The 21,251-nt window shown below is 38.6% G+C and overlaps 1 protein-coding gene across 3 annotated transcripts in view; it reads left to right on the top strand.

Moving 5' to 3' along the window:
* Positions 1-21,251, top strand: part of tmem161b (transmembrane protein 161B) — a 140,858-nt gene that overhangs the window by 96,324 nt on the left and 23,283 nt on the right. For all 3 annotated transcript variants that reach the window (XM_039759314.1, XM_039759316.1, XM_039759315.1), the window contains 3 exons: positions 5,840-5,900; positions 5,997-6,137; positions 16,971-17,084. In XM_039759314.1, coding sequence (XP_039615248.1) covers positions 5,840-5,900; positions 5,997-6,137; positions 16,971-17,084 — 316 coding nt within the window. The remainder of the gene's footprint in view (positions 1-5,839; positions 5,901-5,996; positions 6,138-16,970; positions 17,085-21,251) is intronic.

Here is a 21,251-nt window from a genome sequence, read left to right as displayed (position 1 = left end):
GGACCTAGTCTGGTGGCCTGGCATTGACAGTGACTTAGAGGAGCTGGTGCGCAACTGTGCACCATCCTTAATAAGTGGTAAGACTGGGCCCCCACCAATGCCTCCTCTCCAACCCTTGACCTGGCCTGATCAGCCATTGCAACACATTCAGGTTGATATCTGTGGCGAATTAAAAGGTGTGCCACATCACCAGCGCTACTTGGCAGTTGCATACGACCTCCACGCAGAGTGGCCAGAGGTCATTCCCATGGGCTCAGTCACAGCAGAGTCCCTCATCAGTTTCCTGGACATATTGTTTGCTCGCTGGGGATTACCAAAATGCATTACAGCGGATAATGGCCCACAGTTCACATCTGCTGTGTTCACTGATTTTGTCCAAAACCGAGGTATACGCCATATTAAAACATCCTGTTATCACCCCCAGGCTAATGGAGGGGTTGAACGCTTTAATCAAAGCCTAAAAAATGGCCTCAGGGCTCAACTGTTGCAGGGTTTCTCTTTTAATGAAGCACTGTCACAGACCCTGCTGCATTATAGAGCTGCTCAACATGTTATGACTGGGGTTTCCCAAGCCAAGCTTATGCTAGGCTGTGAGCTGGAACTACCCTTGCATAGACTTCGTCCCCCTACAACTTTTTCACCCACCATGTCAGCCGAGTCAAACGTGCAAAAACAACAAGCAAAGTCCCAGCATGATTTCAACAGGAAGAGGAGAATACGGATTCCTAATTTCAAGGTGATGGACTGGGTTAGGGTCTGCCGCCCATGCCGCTCTAGCAAGCTTCACTCCTTCTGGTCATCACCCCTTCAGATTAAGAGCCAGCTTGGACCTGCAACCTTTTAGTTAGTGGATGGGTCTTGGTGGCACGCCAGCAGGCTGCGCAAGGTGCCAGCCCCTTCAGGATCTGATAGCATGATCAAGGGCAACCCTACCTCAGGTGACACAACTTGGATGTCCCAGGCCCACCTTCTTCCCCTGAATATATATCCTCAACCGACTGCTAGCAGTGGAACCCCAATATCTCAAGCAGCAAGACTACGTGTTTCTAACAACCTCTTTTCACACCTAATTCAATTGGTGGAAGAGGGGGGAAAATGTTGTATATGATTGTTTAATGATGCTTTTGTCCATTGCTTTATGTTCTGGTGGTGATTGCTATGGTCTGCATCTTTTGAGACGTATGACGGTGTGGTTTAAAGGCACGCTGTATGGTGAGTTGGATAAACAGGGTTAACAATAAACAACATTTGAAACATTATTCTGAGTATGTCACTACTTCAATGTAGAGAACACTACAGTAAACAACAAAAGGAAATTGATCGAGTAACAGAGTGGTGGAGAAACTTGAAAGTTCAAGTTCAGAAAGTCGCAAAGTGTCCAAAATAAATAAGAAGTTGTCAGATATCAAAGTCGCAGTGAAAAGGCGAGTTGTAGCCCACCGTCTGAGTTTCATATGGAAGCGTATTAGGGTACAGAGATAAGAAAAACAAAATAGGGACACAGTGGAAAAAAATGTCAACTTTAATCTCGAAATTTCCACTTTAATCACATAGTTTATTTGGTCATTAAAGTAGAGCGTCATAAACTTCATCTTAAAATAGTTTAATTTAGTAGCATCTCCAATCCCATCGTAACTAAAGTAGCATGTTAAATGCTTTGTATTGTATTTGTTCTTCTATGTAGTCTATGTGTGTGAAGGACACATAATACATTACATTCATAATATTACAGCTCTCTGAACAATTTAAATATTAAGATGTATACTTGATATCATTTTCATAATGATTGGAATTAAAGCATGTATTAAACATGGGGACATGGTGGTGCAGTAACCAATCACCACACAATAATCTGTAATAAATGTCAAGCCATCTGTAAGCTTACTGTAGAACGCTGATTCTTCAAATCTTTCATGGAACATTGAAGCATCTTCATAGTACATGTTTAATTATTCCATTCATCTATCCATCCAGGGTCATGCCAGTCCCATCAAGCATACAGCGCAAGGCCGGAACAATCACTGTATGGAGTGTCAGCTCATCACTAGCGCTGTCCACAGTGTCCCGAGGTCTCATGTATAAACGGTGCGTACATACAGAAATGTTGCGTACACCCATTTCCACGGTCACATAGTGATGTATAAAAACTAAACTTGGTGTAAAGCCACATACATTCTCATGCCAGCTCAATTGATTGCGTACGCAAGTTTTCGGCTCAGTTTTGCAAACTGACAACACCCATCATCAAAGCAGTGATACTGTTCCTGTATGGTTTCCCTTTATTTTTTAGATTTACATCCCTGACGTGGCTTTATCAAATACACTGAAATTAACCACATATCGTTTATTACTTTAAGGCATCTGATTGTAATCAACCTGTAACAATATAATGATCCACGCAATGGCCAAACTATTCTAAATGCCATTGTTGCTTTAGCATTGTTACTCTCAGTGCACCTTTTAAAGTATTTTAACCTACTGTATCTGAGTGTGGAATCACAGTTCTACAGGAGCTGATCAGACAGAGGAATATTGGGATACAGCATCTCACAGTCTGCTTGAACTGCTTCAATACAGCAAACGCTTCACGGTTCAGAAACTGTTTCATCCCAAGAGCTCTAAACACACTCAATCATTCCATCAAGTGCCCCTGGTAGAACTGTTTGTACTTATAAGTACAATTACCTCACTGTAAACCTGCACTACAGTTGTACTATTGCATATCTTGAGCCACTTTATGATCCCTTTGCACTGTCTGCACTATATGTACATGAATATTGTACTTACGCTTTCATATTATATATATTTCCTTGCTTTATCATATTATTATTATTTTATCATTTTATAGGAAAATAAGTTTATGGCAGATTTGCATATTAAATCTCATACCATACAATAGCGTGTATTTACATATGATGACTGGCTTCTGAGTCGATTTATATTTCCAAGCACTGTCTTCTTGGAGCTCTTGATATAATTTTTAAGATGAAATGTAGAAAAGTATGTTTATTACATTATATAGAAATTTCTAACTTCATTTAAATAATGTATATTGTTAATAATTATACGTGCGGACATGGTGGCTCAGCAGTAGCGATTTGCTGGTGCCCCATTCAGGGATTGTTCCTGTCTCGCACTGTATGCTTGCTGGGACTGGCGTGTCCCTGGATGGATACATGGATGGAGTAATTAAACATGTACTACGAAGATGTTTCAGTGTTCCTTAAATGTTTTGAAAAATATGCCGTTCTAATTTTACAGATGGCTTGACATTTATTACAGAGATTATTGTGTAGTGATTGGTTACTTGGGAAAGAAAAGGAAGGACAGGAATTGGTTATTACGTTTAAAGGAGACAGTACTGCTGCAATAAATTATTTTGAGGGTCGCGCACGGCGCAGGAACAAACTCTGGATGGGGTGTCAGCTTGTCGCTACCACTGCGCCACCATGTTTAATTCATGCTTTAATTCTAATCATCATGAAAATTATATCAAATGTACATTTTAGCATTTAAATTGTTTATTCTTTGTTCTGTCGGTGTAAGAGAAAGTCTGTTAGAGAAGCACGTAGTGATTCACACACATTGAGTACATAGAACAACACATAGAATATGAAGTGTTAAACGTGCTACTAGTTATGATGGGATTTGAGGAATTAGTAAATTAAATGATTTTAAGATGTGGTTTATGACATTCTACTTTAATGACAAAATAAACTATGTGATTAAAGTGGAAATTTCAAGGTTAAAGTTGATATTTCTACCCTTTTTACACTGTATCCCTATTTTTTTATATTTTTTTCTGTACCCTAATATGCGTCCAAATAACACACAGACAGGGAGCTGTGACTTGCCTTTTCATGACGACTTTGATATCTAACCAGTTCTTTTTTTATTTCGGGCGCTGTGTGACTATGTGAACTTGAAATTTCTAATTTCTCTGCCACTCTGTCACTCAGTCAGCTTCATTTTGTTATTTATACCACTGCTTAAACCAAAAAATATTACATTTTTCTTTGCCTCCACTTGGTATTCACTGAAATTCTTCTTTTTCCCCCATTGTCTTTTCACAGAACAATGAACGTAAGTGGCTATTTATTGATTTGCATATTCAAAGATGTGTAATTCTTGGAGAAGTGTTTCTGATAGGGGGCGATAGCTCCCTAGTTGGAATAAGTTCTTTTGTAATTGCGGTGTTTTAAGTAACCAAAACTATATAGATATAATGTAAAAAAGGTGATATCCCTCCCATAGTGATACAGCGGTAAAAAAACACATAAGAGAAAATAACTTAGCTTTACTTAATGACGATTTACGCGGCATAACAGACGAGGAAGCCATGACAACACTTTGTGTATACAGTAGTTTGTCATTTTCGTCACTGCGCTGAAAGGATTTTCAGGACGTATGACGTTATCACCCATCCGTCCATCGGCTTCAAAGTATTTGGCTGATGTCCAAGTCTTTTTATATTGTCTTCTCTACGTGCAGGCCCTTACTTAGGTTCCAAACAAGAGAAGAAGATTCCATTTCATCTCTAACATACAGAAATAGTACAATGCATATTTTCATAGTTCTTCCTTCTCTCTTCAAATGCTTGCCTACCAGTTCTAAATGCTGAGAGCCTCTGTGTGTCAACTTTGGCCTGGGCTGTACATGTGAGTGGATTTGTACAATAATTATTGTACAGAGCACAGTGACATTAAATTTATATTCTTATTACAAGGAGTCAGGGTGGGGAGACAGGCGTGCGTTACATTTCATGCTGACTGGGATATATGTAGAGGAAGATCTTGGAAGGTGGTGTACGCACAGATTTATACATCTGGATTTTGTCCGTATGCCATGTTTTAGTGTGAATTCCACACACGGTGTTATACATGAGGCCCCAGGTCTTGTGGCCATTTTGCAACTATCCTGAAGGTATATCTTAAAGCAGCCAGAGGGTTCTAGTTATGATCAAAGTAGCTGCACATCCGGTCATGGGAAGTTAATTTCAAAGATTGAGAACATGCATCTACATTTACAGTTATAAAAAAGCACGTAATCAATTTTAGGAGGCATTTATTGTAAATGTATAAAAAATATCTAAGGCAAGTAATCTTTGTGTTAAATATAGTATATATGTTTTCCTTTCTCCTTTCCTTTCTTCCCCTTCAAAGCTATGTGGTCATAAAACAGTTTTCATGAAATCTTATCTTTTTATTATACTCATACCTTGTTTTTTATGTAGCACTAATATAATCATTTTGAAACTCAAATGCATACATAAGAACAGCCACCTAATATAAAAAAGTTTCACAAAGATTTTAAACTTGAACCTGTACAAAACATTTGGGCATATTTAAATGTGTTATGTTGTAGCCACTTACCCACATTATTATATACAGTATACTTATACAGTATTGTATATATGTAATTTTTTGTGTGTGTAATTGTTCCGTAAGTGACTTTCCCTTTCAGATACCCTGTTCACACATCCTGGGATTAACTTCTTCATACGTTTGATTCTGCACATCAATAACTGAAATATGTAAAGAATTAATGATTGCTTATCTACACCAAACTGTATTCTCAGAAAGATTAGACAAAGTATTTGAATTTCTCTGGATTCTTCATATTCCTCACTTAAGCTGAAGACAATAAAACTATTATCTTTAGATATTGGTGAACACAAGCATAAAAAATAACTGTTGGCATTTATTGAGCCAGTTGCAGTAATAAACTATAAAAACACTTTTAGAATCCTAAGATGAGTTATGGCACTGTGTGAGATCACAACATTGACAAATTAGATGGTAGGGAAATTATGTGGATAAATTATTCTTTCTCCCTGCAGGTTTTGCAAATTTTTCTGAAAGTGCTGTGCAGTTTCTTGAGAAGCAGGGACTTGAGTCTCAGTAAGTATTAACTACATGTAGACATGCATGTTTGTGGGAAAATGTGTTACCAAATAAAAGGAATAACTTTATTTTCTTCTTGTTCTTCCTCTGTAGGGGCCCTATTTCCAAATTAACATTTAAACTACTCTTGGCTTTTCTGTGCTGTGTAATTGGTGCATTTTTAACATTTCCTGGCTTGCGTTTAGCTCAGATGCATCTTGATGCACTGAATTTGACAACCGACAAAGTAACACAGTAAGTGGTACTATATATTGTTTCTATTTAATTTTATTTGTAACTTAAATTCGTATGTGTTATGTGGAGTGCTTAATTTAGTTAATAAAATTATTTATAAAATAGTAAAAGGTGGGAAAATGATGCTAGGGAACTAATTTTTTATTCCTGAAATGCTGCTTTTTGAATATCCATCCATCCATCCATCCATTTTCTAACCCGCTGAATCCGAATACAGGGTCACGGGGGTCTGCGGAGCCAATCCCAGCCAACACAGGGCACAAGGCAGGAACCAATCCTGGGCAGGGTGCCAACCCACCGCAGGACACACACAAACACACCCACACACCAAGCACACACTAGGGCCAATTTAGAATCGCCAATCCACCTAACCTGCATGTCTCTGGATTGTGGGAGGAAACCGGAGCGCCCGGAGGAAACCCACGCAGACACGGGAGAACATGCAAACTCCACGCAGGGAGGACCCGGGAAGCGAACCCGGGTCTCCTAACTGCGAGGCAGCAGCGCTACCACTGCGCCACCGTGCCGCCCGCTTTTTGAATATAAATTTCTTAAAAGTTATACACAGTAAATAAGCAGACAGTTTCATTTAACGATCATTTGACAATTGAGAAAAAAAGCTTGCAGCATAAATATAGCCTTTTAACACTAGAATTACCAGAGCCTACGAAAAAACTCGTAATTCCGTCCCACCTTAAATCGCTTCTTAAATCCCTACAAACCTCACCGCCAGCGCCCTCTGTCTTCTAAATGTGCTGATAAAGAGAAGCTTGGAGCAGCCGGCTATTCCATCCCCCCACCAATTTAGAATGTGCACCAACTTCTCCCAGCTCATGCCTTGATTGAGTATCTGGGAGTGAAGTGGAGTTTTAGAGTGGAAATAATAGATCGTTGTTTGGAACACACGCATTTCATGGCTGTTCCATTTGTACAGTAATCTGTGTCAACACATTGTTAAAACAGAAACGTTTTTTTATATTCTAGTTGTAGATGACAAAATGTAGGCATAAACTATATAGTGTATAAAGCCTGAAGTCCAAATAGCAAAGAAACATTTTCACAAGAATAACACAATTGTGCTTTTATTCAAAATATAACTGCAGAAACAAAAAGCCGCCTTAACATGCGACATTGACAGCAGTTTATTGTAACTGCCTCCGTGGTTCAATAGACTCAGCCCCCGCTTGGGAATCAAGAGGTCATGAGTTCGATCCTGCGCCCCTCCGTTTTGAGAAGTAAACTGCTCTTAGTCTTACTGTTTTAGAATAAAAGCATACATTTGATTTCAGTCTGTAACAGCCAGTGCAATTTATGATCCTTGTAAAGGTTAGCTTTTTTTAATTCACTTTTCATTCTCTCAGTCGCTCAGAATCAATCCATACAACCCCATCTGACACGGCTGTTTTCACTAAAGACGCGCTATAGCTCTGCAGTGTACCACGATGCATACTAACGCTAAAACCTCAGGTTCTGACACACAAACGCTGGCGAAGCTGCCTTCTTCGTATCTCACCGTCACTTGCTTTTCTTTTTATTCAGTTTTATTGAGTGTTCCTGCCAGTCCCCGCATGTTGCTGTATGCTGTTTCTTTTGTACTCCAGGACATGCAGAGGAAAGAATGGTAAAGACCAGTAACTTCGGCGCTATATGCAATCATCAGACACTCCCCATCTGCCCGTGTCGTTCAAACACAGGAACATATATTGGTGTAAAAGTATAACAAAAGTGCACTTTTATTCAAGTGCACTTTTTCCATCGCCTTTTCCTGTAAGAAGCAATGTACACACTTCTCTCTATGCTGTGGTTTCTATTACACACCTGAAAGAAAGAGACAATACATGTGAAAATATCCAGCATACAGCAACATGCGGGACTGGCAGGAACACTCAATAAAACTGAATAAAAAGAAAATCTAGTGACGGTGAGATGCGAAGAAGGCAGCTTCGCTAGCGTCTGTGTGTCAGAACAAGGCATTAGTATGCATCGTGGTACAACGCAGAGCTATAGCGCGTGTATTCTGTTTCTTTTGTACTCCAGGGCATGCAGAGGAGAGAATAGTAAAGAGCAGTAAGCTCAGCGCTATATGGAATCATCAGACACTCCCCATCTTTTACACCAACTTATGTTCCTGTGTTTGAGCATGCTCAAAAATACATGTAATGCCACGAAAAGTGCACGCAGACACTTCATTTCGCAACCAAAACAAGTGCACTTTTATTCAAAACTACCTGTATAACCGAAAAAAAGAAAGCAAGTTACAGTAGGCGATTGATACGACAGCTTGCATGGTGCAATGCTAAGAAGTGCAGATTTTCATTCCGTGCTATATAAAATCATCACATTCAAATATTAACAGTTCCCACACACCCAAGGACCGTCCTTCCTACATTTACGACACGTGTACTTGTTGCCGTGTACACACCTCTCTGTGCTATGGTTTCTATTACACTGAATGAGCACCTGACACTGTACTTTCTTCCCTGGGGAAGGTCCCGATCAGAGAATTTCCAGTTCCTGCATAAATTCACACCCGATCTGACGCTGTTCGCTTTCAAATAATATTGCATTAGTGCGATTATGTTTTCACATATATTGTCTCTTTCTTTCAGGTGTGTAATAGAAACCACAGCATAGAGAGAAGTGTGTGCATTGCTTCTTACAGGAAAAGGCGATGGAAAAGTGCCCTTGAATAAAAGTGCACTTTTGTTATACTTTTACACCAATATATGTTCCTGTGTTTGAACGACACGGGCAGATGGGGAGTGTCTGATTATTGCATATAGCACCAAAGTTACTGGTCTTTACCATTCTTTCCTCTGCATGTCCTGGAGTACAAAAGAAACAGCATACAGCAACATGCGGGACTGGCAGGAACACTCAATAAAACTGAATAAAAAGAAAAGCAAGTGACGGTGAGATACTGAAGAAGGCAGCTTCAGCGTTTGTGTGTCAGAACCGGGGTGGGGGCGTTAGTATGCATCGTGGTACACTGCAGAGCTATAGCGCCTTTTAGTGAAAACAGCCGTGTCAGATGGGGTTGTATGGATTGATTCTGAACGCGACTGAGAGAATGAAAAGTGAATAAAAAAAAGCTAACCTTTACAAGGATCATAAATTGCACCGGCTGTTACAGACTGAAATCAAATGTATGCTTTTATTCTAAAACAGTAAGACTAAGAGCAGTTTACTTCTCAAAACGGAGGGGCGCAGGATCGAACTCATGACCTCTTGATTCCCAAGCGGGGGCTGAGTCTATTGAACCACAGAGGCAGTTACAATAAACTGCTGTCAATGTCGCATGTTAAGGCGGCTTTTTGTTTCTGCAGTTATATCTTTGAATAAATGCGCAATTGTGTTATTCTTGTGAAAATGTTTCTTTGCTATTTGGACTTCAGGCTTCATACACTATATAGTTTATGCCTACATTTTGTCATCTACTACTAGAATATAAAAAACGTTTCTGTTTTAACAATGTGTTGACACAGATTACTGTAGAAACGGAACAGACATGAAATGCGTGTGTTCCAAATAACGATCTATTATTTCCACTCTAAAACTCCACTTCACTCCCAGATACTCAATCAAGCTGAAGTTCGTGCACGTTCTAAATTGGTGGGGGGATGGAATAGCCGGCTGCTCCAAGCTTCTCTTTATCAGCACATTTAGAAGACAAAGGACGCTGGCGGAGAGGTGTGAAGGGATTTAAGAAGCAGTTTAAGGTGGGACGGAATTACAAGTTTTTTCGTAGGCTCTGGTAATTCTAGTGTTAAACAGTATGGCTTAATTTTGAGAAAATGACATTGTCTGTTGTATACTGTATGCTAAAAGACCAGTATTGTTTTTAGATGCTGAGTGGCAACTCCTGGCATTTTTATTATTATTATTATTATTATTATTATTTGCTGTTTAAACTTTAACTGAACTAAGTGGTTTTTATAATTATAAAGAGTCAGCAGCAGGAGGTAAAAAAACCAAGACAACAACCTGAGGGGGTTTGGTAGGTCAGAATCTACCAAGTTTCAGTGGTTGACATTAAAAAAGAAGGAACTGCAAACAGACCTTCCCAGGTTTAGAACTGAGGATCAAGGCTGAGTTTTGAAGTAAACATCAGCATAATGGCATGTTTCAAATTCAGCGTGGCTATTTGTATATTTTTGTACAAATGTACAAAATTGGTTTGTGGAATTTATTTCATCTCAACATTGCCTAGCAATATTGTTTTAAAATTATTTTTAAATCCTGCCTTTATTTTTTCATGATCATTTAGTTAAACAGCCTTTGCTTCTGCTTTATCTAAAGGTTACAGTACATCTTCAAAAAAGAGTGCTCCAGTATTGTAAATTTTTTTATGATGCTTACTTAACCACATTTAATCAAAAATAATAATCAACTGTATATACTCTCCTTTTTCATTTATTTCCATGTTGTCAGTGTTTCTCTTATAAGGCATCCACTTGACATGTTTTAGGTTGTGTTTGACAGCTGGTGGCATATCCTTTATTATTTTACTCAAATTTTTTAAATCAATACAAATGTGCTTAGTGTCAGAGGTTACACCTGTGCATTCTCCTTATATTATTTAAAGCACTACTGTGATTTGCCAAAGCTTTTATTGGTAAAAATTAGCATTGGTATAATTGTGTATCTTATCTATACAAAAGTTTGATTTTTGATACATTTAATTTGTGTAATAGCTGAAACATATGCAGGTTTTTCTACAGCCAAATTAAATAGCTAGTTCAAACGTGTATGTATCAGACTAATTAAAAACTTTAGTATCAGACTTGGTCTACCAAGTCTGGTGGTAGCGCTGCTGCCTCGCAGTTAGGAGACCCGTGTTCAATTCCCGGGTCCTCCCTGCGTGGAGTTTGCATGTTCTCTCCGTGTCTGCGTGGGTTTCCTCCAGGCGCTCCGGTTTCCTCCCACAGTCCAAAGTCATGCAGGCTAGGTGGATTGGCGATTCTAAATTGGCCCTAGTGTGTGCTTGGTGTGTTGGTGTGTTTGTGTGTTCTGCGGTGGGTTGGCACCCTGCCCGGGATTGGTTCCTGCCTTGTGCCCTGTGTTGGCTGGGATTAGCTTCAGCAGACCCCCGTGACCCTGTGTTCGGATTCAGCGGGTTGGAAAATGGATGAATGGATTATTTCAAAACCTTACTTGCCAAAGTGAAAAATGACAGTGGAAATTTTACTGTGCTCTTCCACCAGTTGACTGAAATTCTTAAAATAAGACAAAAAGGACAGCATGATTATCTAACATTTCCAGAGATATCATCCAAATGATTTTTAGCTTGAAGTCAATGGGTAGTTCTGTGTTCTTCACTTTTTTTCTCTTCAGTTTCTTTCCAAATAGTTTATTAAACCGCATAGTTCTAAATGAATATACACCATTTTAAATGGTAACAAGTTAAATGGAGAACTGCTGCTTTATATGTCATTAGCATTTTATTGCTAATAAGGAGCAATTAAAAACAGTGTTTTAGACTAAAACAATTAAGGGTAGTGAATCTTAAGAAATGAGACTACTAAATTCAAGCATAAAAATGTTGTCTGAGCAATAATATCTTCAGCAGCAGTAGGTAAATTCTCATTAAGAAGTCGTGCTGGAACAAATACCCATAGCCAATACGGACTCATTTTGCAGGCCCTGATCTAGAGATATAATAGAGTATAACTGGGGTAATCTTAAATTAATTCCTAAATCAGTACATAGTAAAGTTCCTGTAGTTGGTTATAGAGACAAAATGGGAAAGAGAGGTTGTTTCAGTTGAATGTCTGACTTGCATTTAATGGAATGTTTTCATTATATATTATTAGGTTATAGTCAGATTCAAAGTTATAAGAAGATATTAATATACACTGCTCACAAAAATTAAAGGAACACTTTAAAGAAACACATTAGATACATCAGATCTCAATATGAAGTTGTATATCTATACAAATAACGACAGAGCAATGTCTTAGGAACAAAAGGATGCCAAGTCTTTTAATGGAAATAAAAGTTTTCTGCCTACAGAGGGCTCAGTTGTGTAGACACCCTAAAATCAGAGTGAAATGAAGATGTGGCAGGCTAGTCCATTTTTTCAAAAACTTAATTTCTGCTACTCAAAATGCTTTTCAGTATCTTGTGTGGCCCCCACGAGCTTGTATGCATGCTTGACAACGTCAGGGCATGCTCCTAATGAGACGACGGATGGTGTCTTGTGGCATTTCCTCCCAGATCTGTATGAGGGCATCCCTGAGCTGTTGTACAGTCTGAGGAGCAACCTGGCGGCGCCTAATGGACCGAAACATAATGTCCCACAGATGTTCTATTGGGTTTAAGTCAGGGGATCGTGAAGGCCATTCAATTGTTTCAGTTCCTTCATCCTCCAGGTACTGCCTGCATACTCTTGCCTCATGAGGCCGGGCATTGTCGTGCATTAGGAGGAAACCAGGACCTACTGCACCAGCGTATGGTCTGACAATGGGTCCAAGGATTTCATCCTGATACCTAATGGCAGTCAAGGTGTCTTTGTCTAGCTTGTAGAAGTCTGTCATCACTGACCCACCACCAAACTGGTCATGCCGAATGATGTTACAGACAGCATAACATTCTCCATGGCTTCTGCAGACCCTTCAACGTCTGTCACATGTGCTCAGGGTGAACCTGCTCTCATCTGTGAAAAACACAGGGTGCCATTGGTGGACCTGACAATTCTGGTATTCTATGGTAAATGCCGATCGAGCTCCACTGCGCTGGGTTGTGAGCACAGGGCCCACTAGAGGACGTTGGGCCCTCAGACCACCCTCAAGAAGTCTGTTTCTGATTGTTTGGTCAGAGACATTCACACCAGTGGCCTGCTGGAGGTCATTTTGTAGAGCTCTGGAAATGCTCATCCTGTTTGTCCTTGTCCAAAGGAGCAGATACCAGTCCTGCTGATGGGTTAAGGACCTTCTATGGTCCTGTCCAGCTCTCCTAGACTAACTGCCTGTCTCCTGGAATCTCCTCCATGCTCTTGAGACAGTGCTGGGAGACACTGCAAACCTTCTGGCAATGACACACATTGATGTGCCATCCTGGAGAAGTTGGATTTCCTGTGCAACCTCTGTAGGGTCCAGGTTTCGCCTCATGCTACCAGTAGTTACACTGACCATAGCGAAATGCAAAACTAGTGAAAAAAACAGTCAGAAAAGATGAGGAGGGAAAAGTGTCAGTGGCTTCCACCTGTTAAACCATTCCTGTTTTGGGGGTCATCTCATTGTTGCCCCTCTAGTGGACCTGTTGTTAATTTCATTAACAGCAAAGCAGCTGAAACTGATTAACAACCCCCTGTGCTACTTAACTGACCAAATCAATATCCCAGACGTTTCATTGTCTTGATGCTATACTCTGATTAAAAAGAGTTCCTTAAATTTTTTTGAGCAGTATATTATCTGTATAAAACTCTTTAAAGATTTCAGTGTCCTCCATATCCTTACATTAAATGCCATATATTTAGGTTGTGTTGCAAATACAGTGCATCTGGAAAGTATTCACAGCGCATCACTTTTTCCACATTTTATGTTTCAACCTTATTCCAAAATGGATTAAATTCATTTTTTTCCTCAGAATTCTACACACAACACCCCATAATGACAACGTGAAAAAAGTTTACTTAAGGTTTTTGCAAATCTACTAAAAATAAAAAAATTGAGAAAGCCCATGTACATAAGTATTCACAGCCTTTGCAATGAAGCTCAAAATTGAGCTCAGGTGCATCCTGTTTCCCCTGATCATCCTTGATGTTTCTGCAGCCTAATTGGAGTCCACCTGTGGTAAATTCAGTTGATTGGACATGATTTGGAAAAGCATACACCTGTCTATATAAGGTCACACAGTTGACATTTCATGTCGGAGCACAAACCAAGCATGAAGTCAAAGGAACTGTCTGCAAAACTCCGAGACAGGATTGTCTTGAGGCACAAATCTGGGGAAGGTTACAGAAAAATTTCTGCTACTTTGAAAGTCCCAATGAGCACAGTGGCCTTCATCATCCGTAAGTGGAAGAAGTTCAAAACCACCAGGACTCTTCCTAGAGCTGGCCGGCCATCTAAACTGAGCGATCAGGGGAGAAGGGCCTTAGGGAGGTGACCAAGAACCCGATGGTCACTCTGGGTCCTCTGTGGAGAGAGGAGAACCTTCCAGAAGGACAACCATCTCTGCAGCAATCCACCAACCAGGCCTGTATGGTAGAGTGGCCAGACGGAAGCCACTCCTTAGTAAAAGGCACATGGCAGCCCGCCTGGAGTTTGCCAAAAGGCACCTGAAGGACTCTCAGACCATGAGAAACAAAATTCTCTGGTCTGATGAGACAAAGATTGAACTCTTTGGTGTGAATGCCAGGCATCATGTTAGGAGGAAAACAGGCACCGCTCATCACCAGGCCAATACCATCCCTACAGTGAAGCATGGTGGTGGCAGCATCATCCTGTGGGGATGTTTTTCAGCGGCAGAAACTGGGAGACAGTCAGGATAAAGGGAAAGATGACTTCAGCAATGTACAGAGACATCCTGGATGAAAACCTGCTCCAGAGCGCTCTTGACCTCAGACTGGGGTGACGGTTCATCTCTCAGCAGGACAATGACCCTAGGCACACATATCAAAAGAGTGGCTTCAGGACAACTCTGTGAATGTCCTTGAGTGGCCCAGCCAGAGCCCAGACTTGAATCTGATTGAACATCTCTGGATAGATCTTAAAATGGCTGTGCACCGACACTTCCCATCCAACCTGATGGAGCTTAAGAGGTGCTGCAAAGAGGAATCGGTGAAACTGGCCAAGGATAGGTGTGCCAAGCTTGTGGCATCGTATTCAAAAAGACTTGAGGCTGTAATTGCTGCCAAAGGTGCATCGACAAAATATTGAGCAAAGGCTGTGAATACTTATGTACTGTACATGTGATTTCTCAGTTTTTTTATTTTTAATAAATTTCAAAAACTGCAAGTAAACTTTTTTCACGTTTGTCATTATGGGGTGTTGTGTGTAGAATTCTGAAGAAAAAAATGAATTTAATCCATTTTGGAATAAGGCTGTGACATAACAAAATGTGGAAAAAGTGATGCGCTGTGAATACTTTCCGGATGCACTATATGTACAGTATATTTACTTTTTTGTGCTCTTGACTTCACTTATTACTGTACACTGTACAGTGTTCACTGTATATGGATTTCAGGCCTTCTGTAACAAGGAGATCATTGTTGAGTGACATCAGACCTCAATAACAGCCATCCTGTTTTCTTACCTGCCCTAACTCACACTTAAGACGAGGGTATTTCTCTGGAAAAAAAATTAGCAGTATTAAGTATGAGGGCATGCATATACGAGTTCAGATGGTTGGACTTAGCATGATTCTGACCTGTGTAGAGTCTCTCAGTAACTAATAAGAGTCATCTTTGCCAAATGGTTTCACCAGGATGTGTGTACATCTGTTCATTTGGTTTGAAGGATAAGTTCAGTATTTTTAAAGTCGAAGTTATTTCTTCACAAACATGGTACATATTCATTTGCCACAATACAATAAGTTATGTGCTTTCTATAAATTAAAGAAAAGACCTTGGCTGCTCTGGAACTTTACAATGGAGGGTATAATTACCTGGAGAATATCTTTTCATTTTTCTACTTATGCAGACATATACAATACTTTTGTTCCCTATAGTACGACAGCTTTGTGTATTTCCACCTGCTTTTGAGTTTCTGTACATTCGGACCAGGCTCCATATTCCACAGTTCCCATCGAATTCTGCTTTTAGTAGTAATGGTTACCTCTTTAGAAAATTGCCTGAGCTGGTTTCATAAACAGCTAATTCAACAAAACATTACTGTCTTTATAGTAATGTTTTGCAACATATGGAATGTTCCTATTTGACAATATTTGCTTTCACAATGCTACAGTAAGCCTGTGCATCTAGGCTCATCTGGTGTACAGTTTTGCCAATCATACCAATGATAGCAAACTGGTTAGAGCTAGCTAAAACTGGTCCTATTGATTCATTGAACAAAGGATCCAATAAAAATGTCACTTCAGTCATGTATGTCAACTGTCAAACATTCATCACTAGAAGTTGTGCATAGTGTACTTATTTTACATTTTGCCACCCACCTGTCTATTTCTACTTGTCTTGTATATGTGCCTTGTGTGAAAATGTTTATTTCCGTAAGTCAGCAAAAGGTTAGAGGAAAGTGCTTGAAAATAAAAACAGTTGAACATAAGTAATAACACCTTTGAACAAAAATCTCATACTCTAGTTTAAATTGTATTTTTTCAGCAATGTTCTTGAAATAAGAAATATTGAAATTAGAACCCTTGCAATTCACAGGAGCAGTACACAGTTATTCGAAATCACCTAAAGTAATAATTTCAGTTTAAGTTGCAATTAACGTATTAATGTATGTAGCATGTTTATTTTTTTCTTTTATTTGGTATATGGGCAGTTTTTTCTTTCACATATAAAATAAATAACTATGAATGGTTAATCTTTGTAAAATATTTTAACAAAAAGGAATATATTTTATATTTACTTGTTTAATATTTGGAATATAACAGAGCCCATTTAGTTGTGCTAGGTACTATATAAAAACTCTAGAAATCATTTGTCAACTTTATACTATGTTTACAAACTGTATAGTAAAAGATACAAGTTCTTCAGATACTCGTTACAAAAATATAGGTATTTATATTTATACCTATATTTACATATAATTAGGAATACAAAGCTATACATTTAAACAAACTTGAATAATGAATTATTTACCCTTCTGAAAATGTTTACCTTTCTGAAAAAGTTAATCAGAGGCTGAATTTATCTGTTTTTCCTAGGACACTCCTACATATCAACTTTTTGTCTCCTTTAATCATGGTCTTACTGTGGGTGAAACCAATAACAAAGGACTACATAATGAATCCAACTTTGAATAAAGAAAGTGTGCCTTTGTAAGTTAACCTTTTTAACTCTTTCTTTGATTTAATGTACCTGATATACATGGACCTTGGGGCTAAGCTGAGGCTTTTGTAAAAACAGTGATTTAATTAAGGCTGATCTTCCTTTTTACTTACATATCTGTCTGTTTATGCATTGCATGCACTGCACGTTGTATTTAGATTTTTAAAATGGCTGTAACTGTTTTGGTACAGTTTAATGGGGTTGTAATTATTAATTGGGCAATTCTAAGGTTTTAAGTATTGACTGTTGTTAAGGATGATGTGTTGATACTGAGTTTGTTGGTGTTCCCCTTGTCATTCATATATTTTTTTTTAAACTAATACAAAAATAAGTCTCTTCTTATTTTTAATGTTACTGTTAATGTAAAATTGTGCATATGATAGTGAGAATAACTTGCTAGATGCAATTTTTCCCATATGTCTCATTGCTGCACTAATTTATTGATTTCTTTATATGGTCAACTCCAAAATTATTGAAACTCTTGAAAAACAGTTAAACATTTATATATTTATATATATATATATATATATATATATATATATATATATATATATATATATATATATATATATATATATATATATATATATATATATATATATATATATATATATATATATATATATATATATATATATACATACAGTCATGGCCGAAATTATCGGCACCACTGGAATTTTCCCAGAAAATGCACCATTTCTCCCAGAAAATTGTTGCAATTACAAATGTTTTGGTATACACATGTTTATTTCCTTTATGTACATTTCTTTTATATGCAAATATTTGGTTGCACGCCCTTTGGAAAAAATAACGGAAATCAAGTGCTTCCTGTACCCATTAACAAGCTTGTTACACCTTTCAACTGGAATTTCCAACCACTCTTCTTTTGTAAATTGCTCAAGGTCTCTCAGATTTGAAGGGCGCCTTCTCCCAACAGCAGTTTTAAGATCTCTCCATAAGTGTTCAATCAGATTTAGATCCAAACTCATTGCTGGCCACTTCAGAACTCTCCAGCACTTTGTCTTCAACCATTTCCGAGTGCTTTTAGAGGTATGTTTGGGGTCATTGTCCTGCTGGAACACCCATGACCTCTGACGCAGACCCAGATTTCTGACACTGGGCCTTACATTGCGCCCCAATATCTTTTGGTAGTCTTCAGATTTCATGATGCCTTGCACGCAGTCAAGGCATTCAGTGCCAGAGGCAGCAAAACATCTTAGAAACTCCACCATGTTTAACTGTAGATACTGTGTTCTTTTCTTTGTAGGCCTCATTCCATTTTCTGTAAACAGTAGAATAATGAGCTTTACCAAAAAGCTCTTCCTTGGTCTTATCTGTCCACAAGATGTTCTCCCAGAAGGATTTTGGCTTCCTCAAGTACATTTTGGCAAACTCCAGTCTGCCTTTTTTATTTTTCTGTTTCAGCAGTGTGGTCCTCCTGGCTCTCCTGCCATAGCATTTCATTTCATTCAGATGTCAACGGATAGTTTGAGCTGACACTGTTGCACCCTGAGGCTGCAAAACAGCTTGAATATATTTTGAAGTTGATTGGGGCTGTTTATCCACCATTCAGACTATCCTTCGTTGCAGTCTTTTATCCATTTTTCTCTTCCGTCCACATCCAGGGAGATTAGCTACAGTGGCGTGTGTTGTGAACTTTTTAATTATGTTGCGCACAGTGGACAAAGGAACATGAAGATCTCTGGAGATGGACTTGTAGCCTTGAGATTGTTGATATTTTTCCATAACTTTTGTTCTCAATTCCTCAGACAATTCTCTGCTCTTCTTTCCATTCTCCATGCTTAGTGTGGCACACTCAGACACACAACAGAAAGGTTGAGTCAACTTTTCTCTATTTTAACTGGCTTCAGGTGTAATTGATATTTTGCCAGCACCTGTTTCTTGCTACAGGTGAGTTCAAACAAGCATCATATGCTTGAAATAAAATGATTTACCCACAATTTTGAAAAGGTGCCAATAATTTTGCCCAGCCCATTTTTGGAGTTCTATGTGACGTGATGTCAGATTTGCCTTTTTTTCTCTGTTTTTTGTGTTGTTCCAATGCACATAAAGAAAATAAACATGTGTATACCAAAGAATTTGTAATTGCAACAATTATATGGGAGAAATGGTGCATTTTCTGGGAAAATTCCAGGGGTGCCGATAATTTCGCCCATGACTATACGATGATCCACACATGCAATGAGTTTTAGGCTTGAAAAAAAATGAATGCCTTTTTATTATTAACATCATTTTTCATTCTTCAAGGAAAAATGTTTCTTTAGTTATATGATTTATTTTTGCTGTAAGCATAGGTTTTAAAAGTATTGCCCTCCTATGATTAATACTTTACGAAGCCTCCCATGGCAAAATAACAGCACTGAGCTTTATTCTGTAATGTTTGACTAAGTTGAGAACACTTGGAGAGGAATACTAAACCACTACTCCTTGTAGAATATTTCCAGTTCTTCAGTTTGCACTGTAGACTGCCCTCTTTAACTTACACCACAAGTTTTCAGTTGGGTTCAAATTTGGAGTCTGAGATTGCCATTGCAATACACTGATTTTTTGTTCTCATAATTTTTCTTTGTGCTGATTTTTTTAAATGTATTTAGGGTTATTATCTACAGTAGTTGAAAAGTCCATCCACTGCTGACATTTGCCCTACTGGTAGAGACAGACAAGTTTGGGGCTAAAATTCCTTGTATCTAGTGGAATTGATTCTTATATTAATTTACACATGCCTCTAAACCATTTTCTGCAGAAAAGTTCCAAAACAAGATCTACCTCCATGTTTCACAGTAGGTATCAGGTGCTTTTCTTTGTATTCAGTGCCCTTTTTGTGCCAAATATGACAACGGTGTGCATAACAAAGATACATTTCACAATATTCCATTTGTAGTTACAATGATACTTTGCAAACTTCAAGTGGTGCATTTTGTGGCTTCTTCTTGCCGAGACGTTCTCTTCAAAAATATTCTTGTCATGGAGGTGGTGTCTAAGATAAGATTTAGAAATATTATAACCCCAAGATTTAATTGAACTATGCAAATAAGAAACTGTAAATTTGCTTTGGTTCTCTTTACATCCTTTTCACTGTGCATGAGGGCAGTATGCAATTGTATCCTATTTCTCGCAAATTTCATCTATTTCTTACTTATGAAACTTTATTTGGCTCTGATTGTGCTGACTGGTATTTTCAGCTGCCTATGACCTGTGAGAATTTCTCTCCAACTTGTCATTTTGAGTAGTACGATTAAATATTTTACATTTGACAGTTTTTATTGAGTCAACAAGTAAATTTCATAACTGTATCCATAACAATAGAAATATATGGAATTAAGAAATTTCACACTGGCAGTGCCATATCAGTGCACTGTTTCACCAGGTTAGTACACTATATCTGTAATCGGCTTCAGTTGTGGAAATTCCAGTAATTTATGGTTCTGGTGAAAAGCTTGAACGTCTTGGGTGCTTCTATGTAAAAACCCAGTGATGAATCTTATTCTTCCTGGGATCCACACAACAGTTGATAGTTTAACACTAGAATTACCAGAGCCTACGAAAAAACTCGTAATTCCGTCCCACCTTAAACTGCTTCTTAAATCCCTTCACACCTCTCCACCAGCGCCCTTTGTCTTCTAAATGTGCTGATAAAGAGAAGCTAGGAGCAGCCGGCTATTCCATCCCCCCACCAATTTAGAACGCGCACGAACTTCTCTCAGCTCATGCCTTGATTGAGTATCTGGGAGTGAAGTGGAGTTTTAGAGTGGAAATAATAGATCATTATTTGGAACACACGCATTTCATGTTTATTCAGTTTCTACAGTAATCTGTGTCAACACATTGTTAAAACAGAAACGTTTTTTATATTCTAGTAGTAGATGACAAAATGTAGGCATAAACTATATAATGTATGAAGCCTGAAGTCCAAATAGCAAAGAAACATTTTCACAAGAATAACACAATTGCGCTTTTATTCAAAAATATAACTGCAGAAACAAAAAGCCGCCTTAACATGCGACATTGCCACCACTTTACTGTAACTGCCTCCGTGGTTCAATAGACTCAGCCCCCGCTTGGGAATCAAGGGGTCACGGTTCGATCCTGCCCCCTCCGCTTTGAGAAGTAAACTGCTCTTATTCTTACTGTTTTAG

The sequence above is a fragment of the Polypterus senegalus genome, chromosome 7, assembly GCF_016835505.1.
Source record: "Polypterus senegalus isolate Bchr_013 chromosome 7, ASM1683550v1, whole genome shotgun sequence".
NCBI lineage: Eukaryota > Metazoa > Chordata > Cladistia > Polypteriformes > Polypteridae > Polypterus > Polypterus senegalus.
This window is presented reverse-complemented; position numbering and strand designations above follow the sequence as displayed.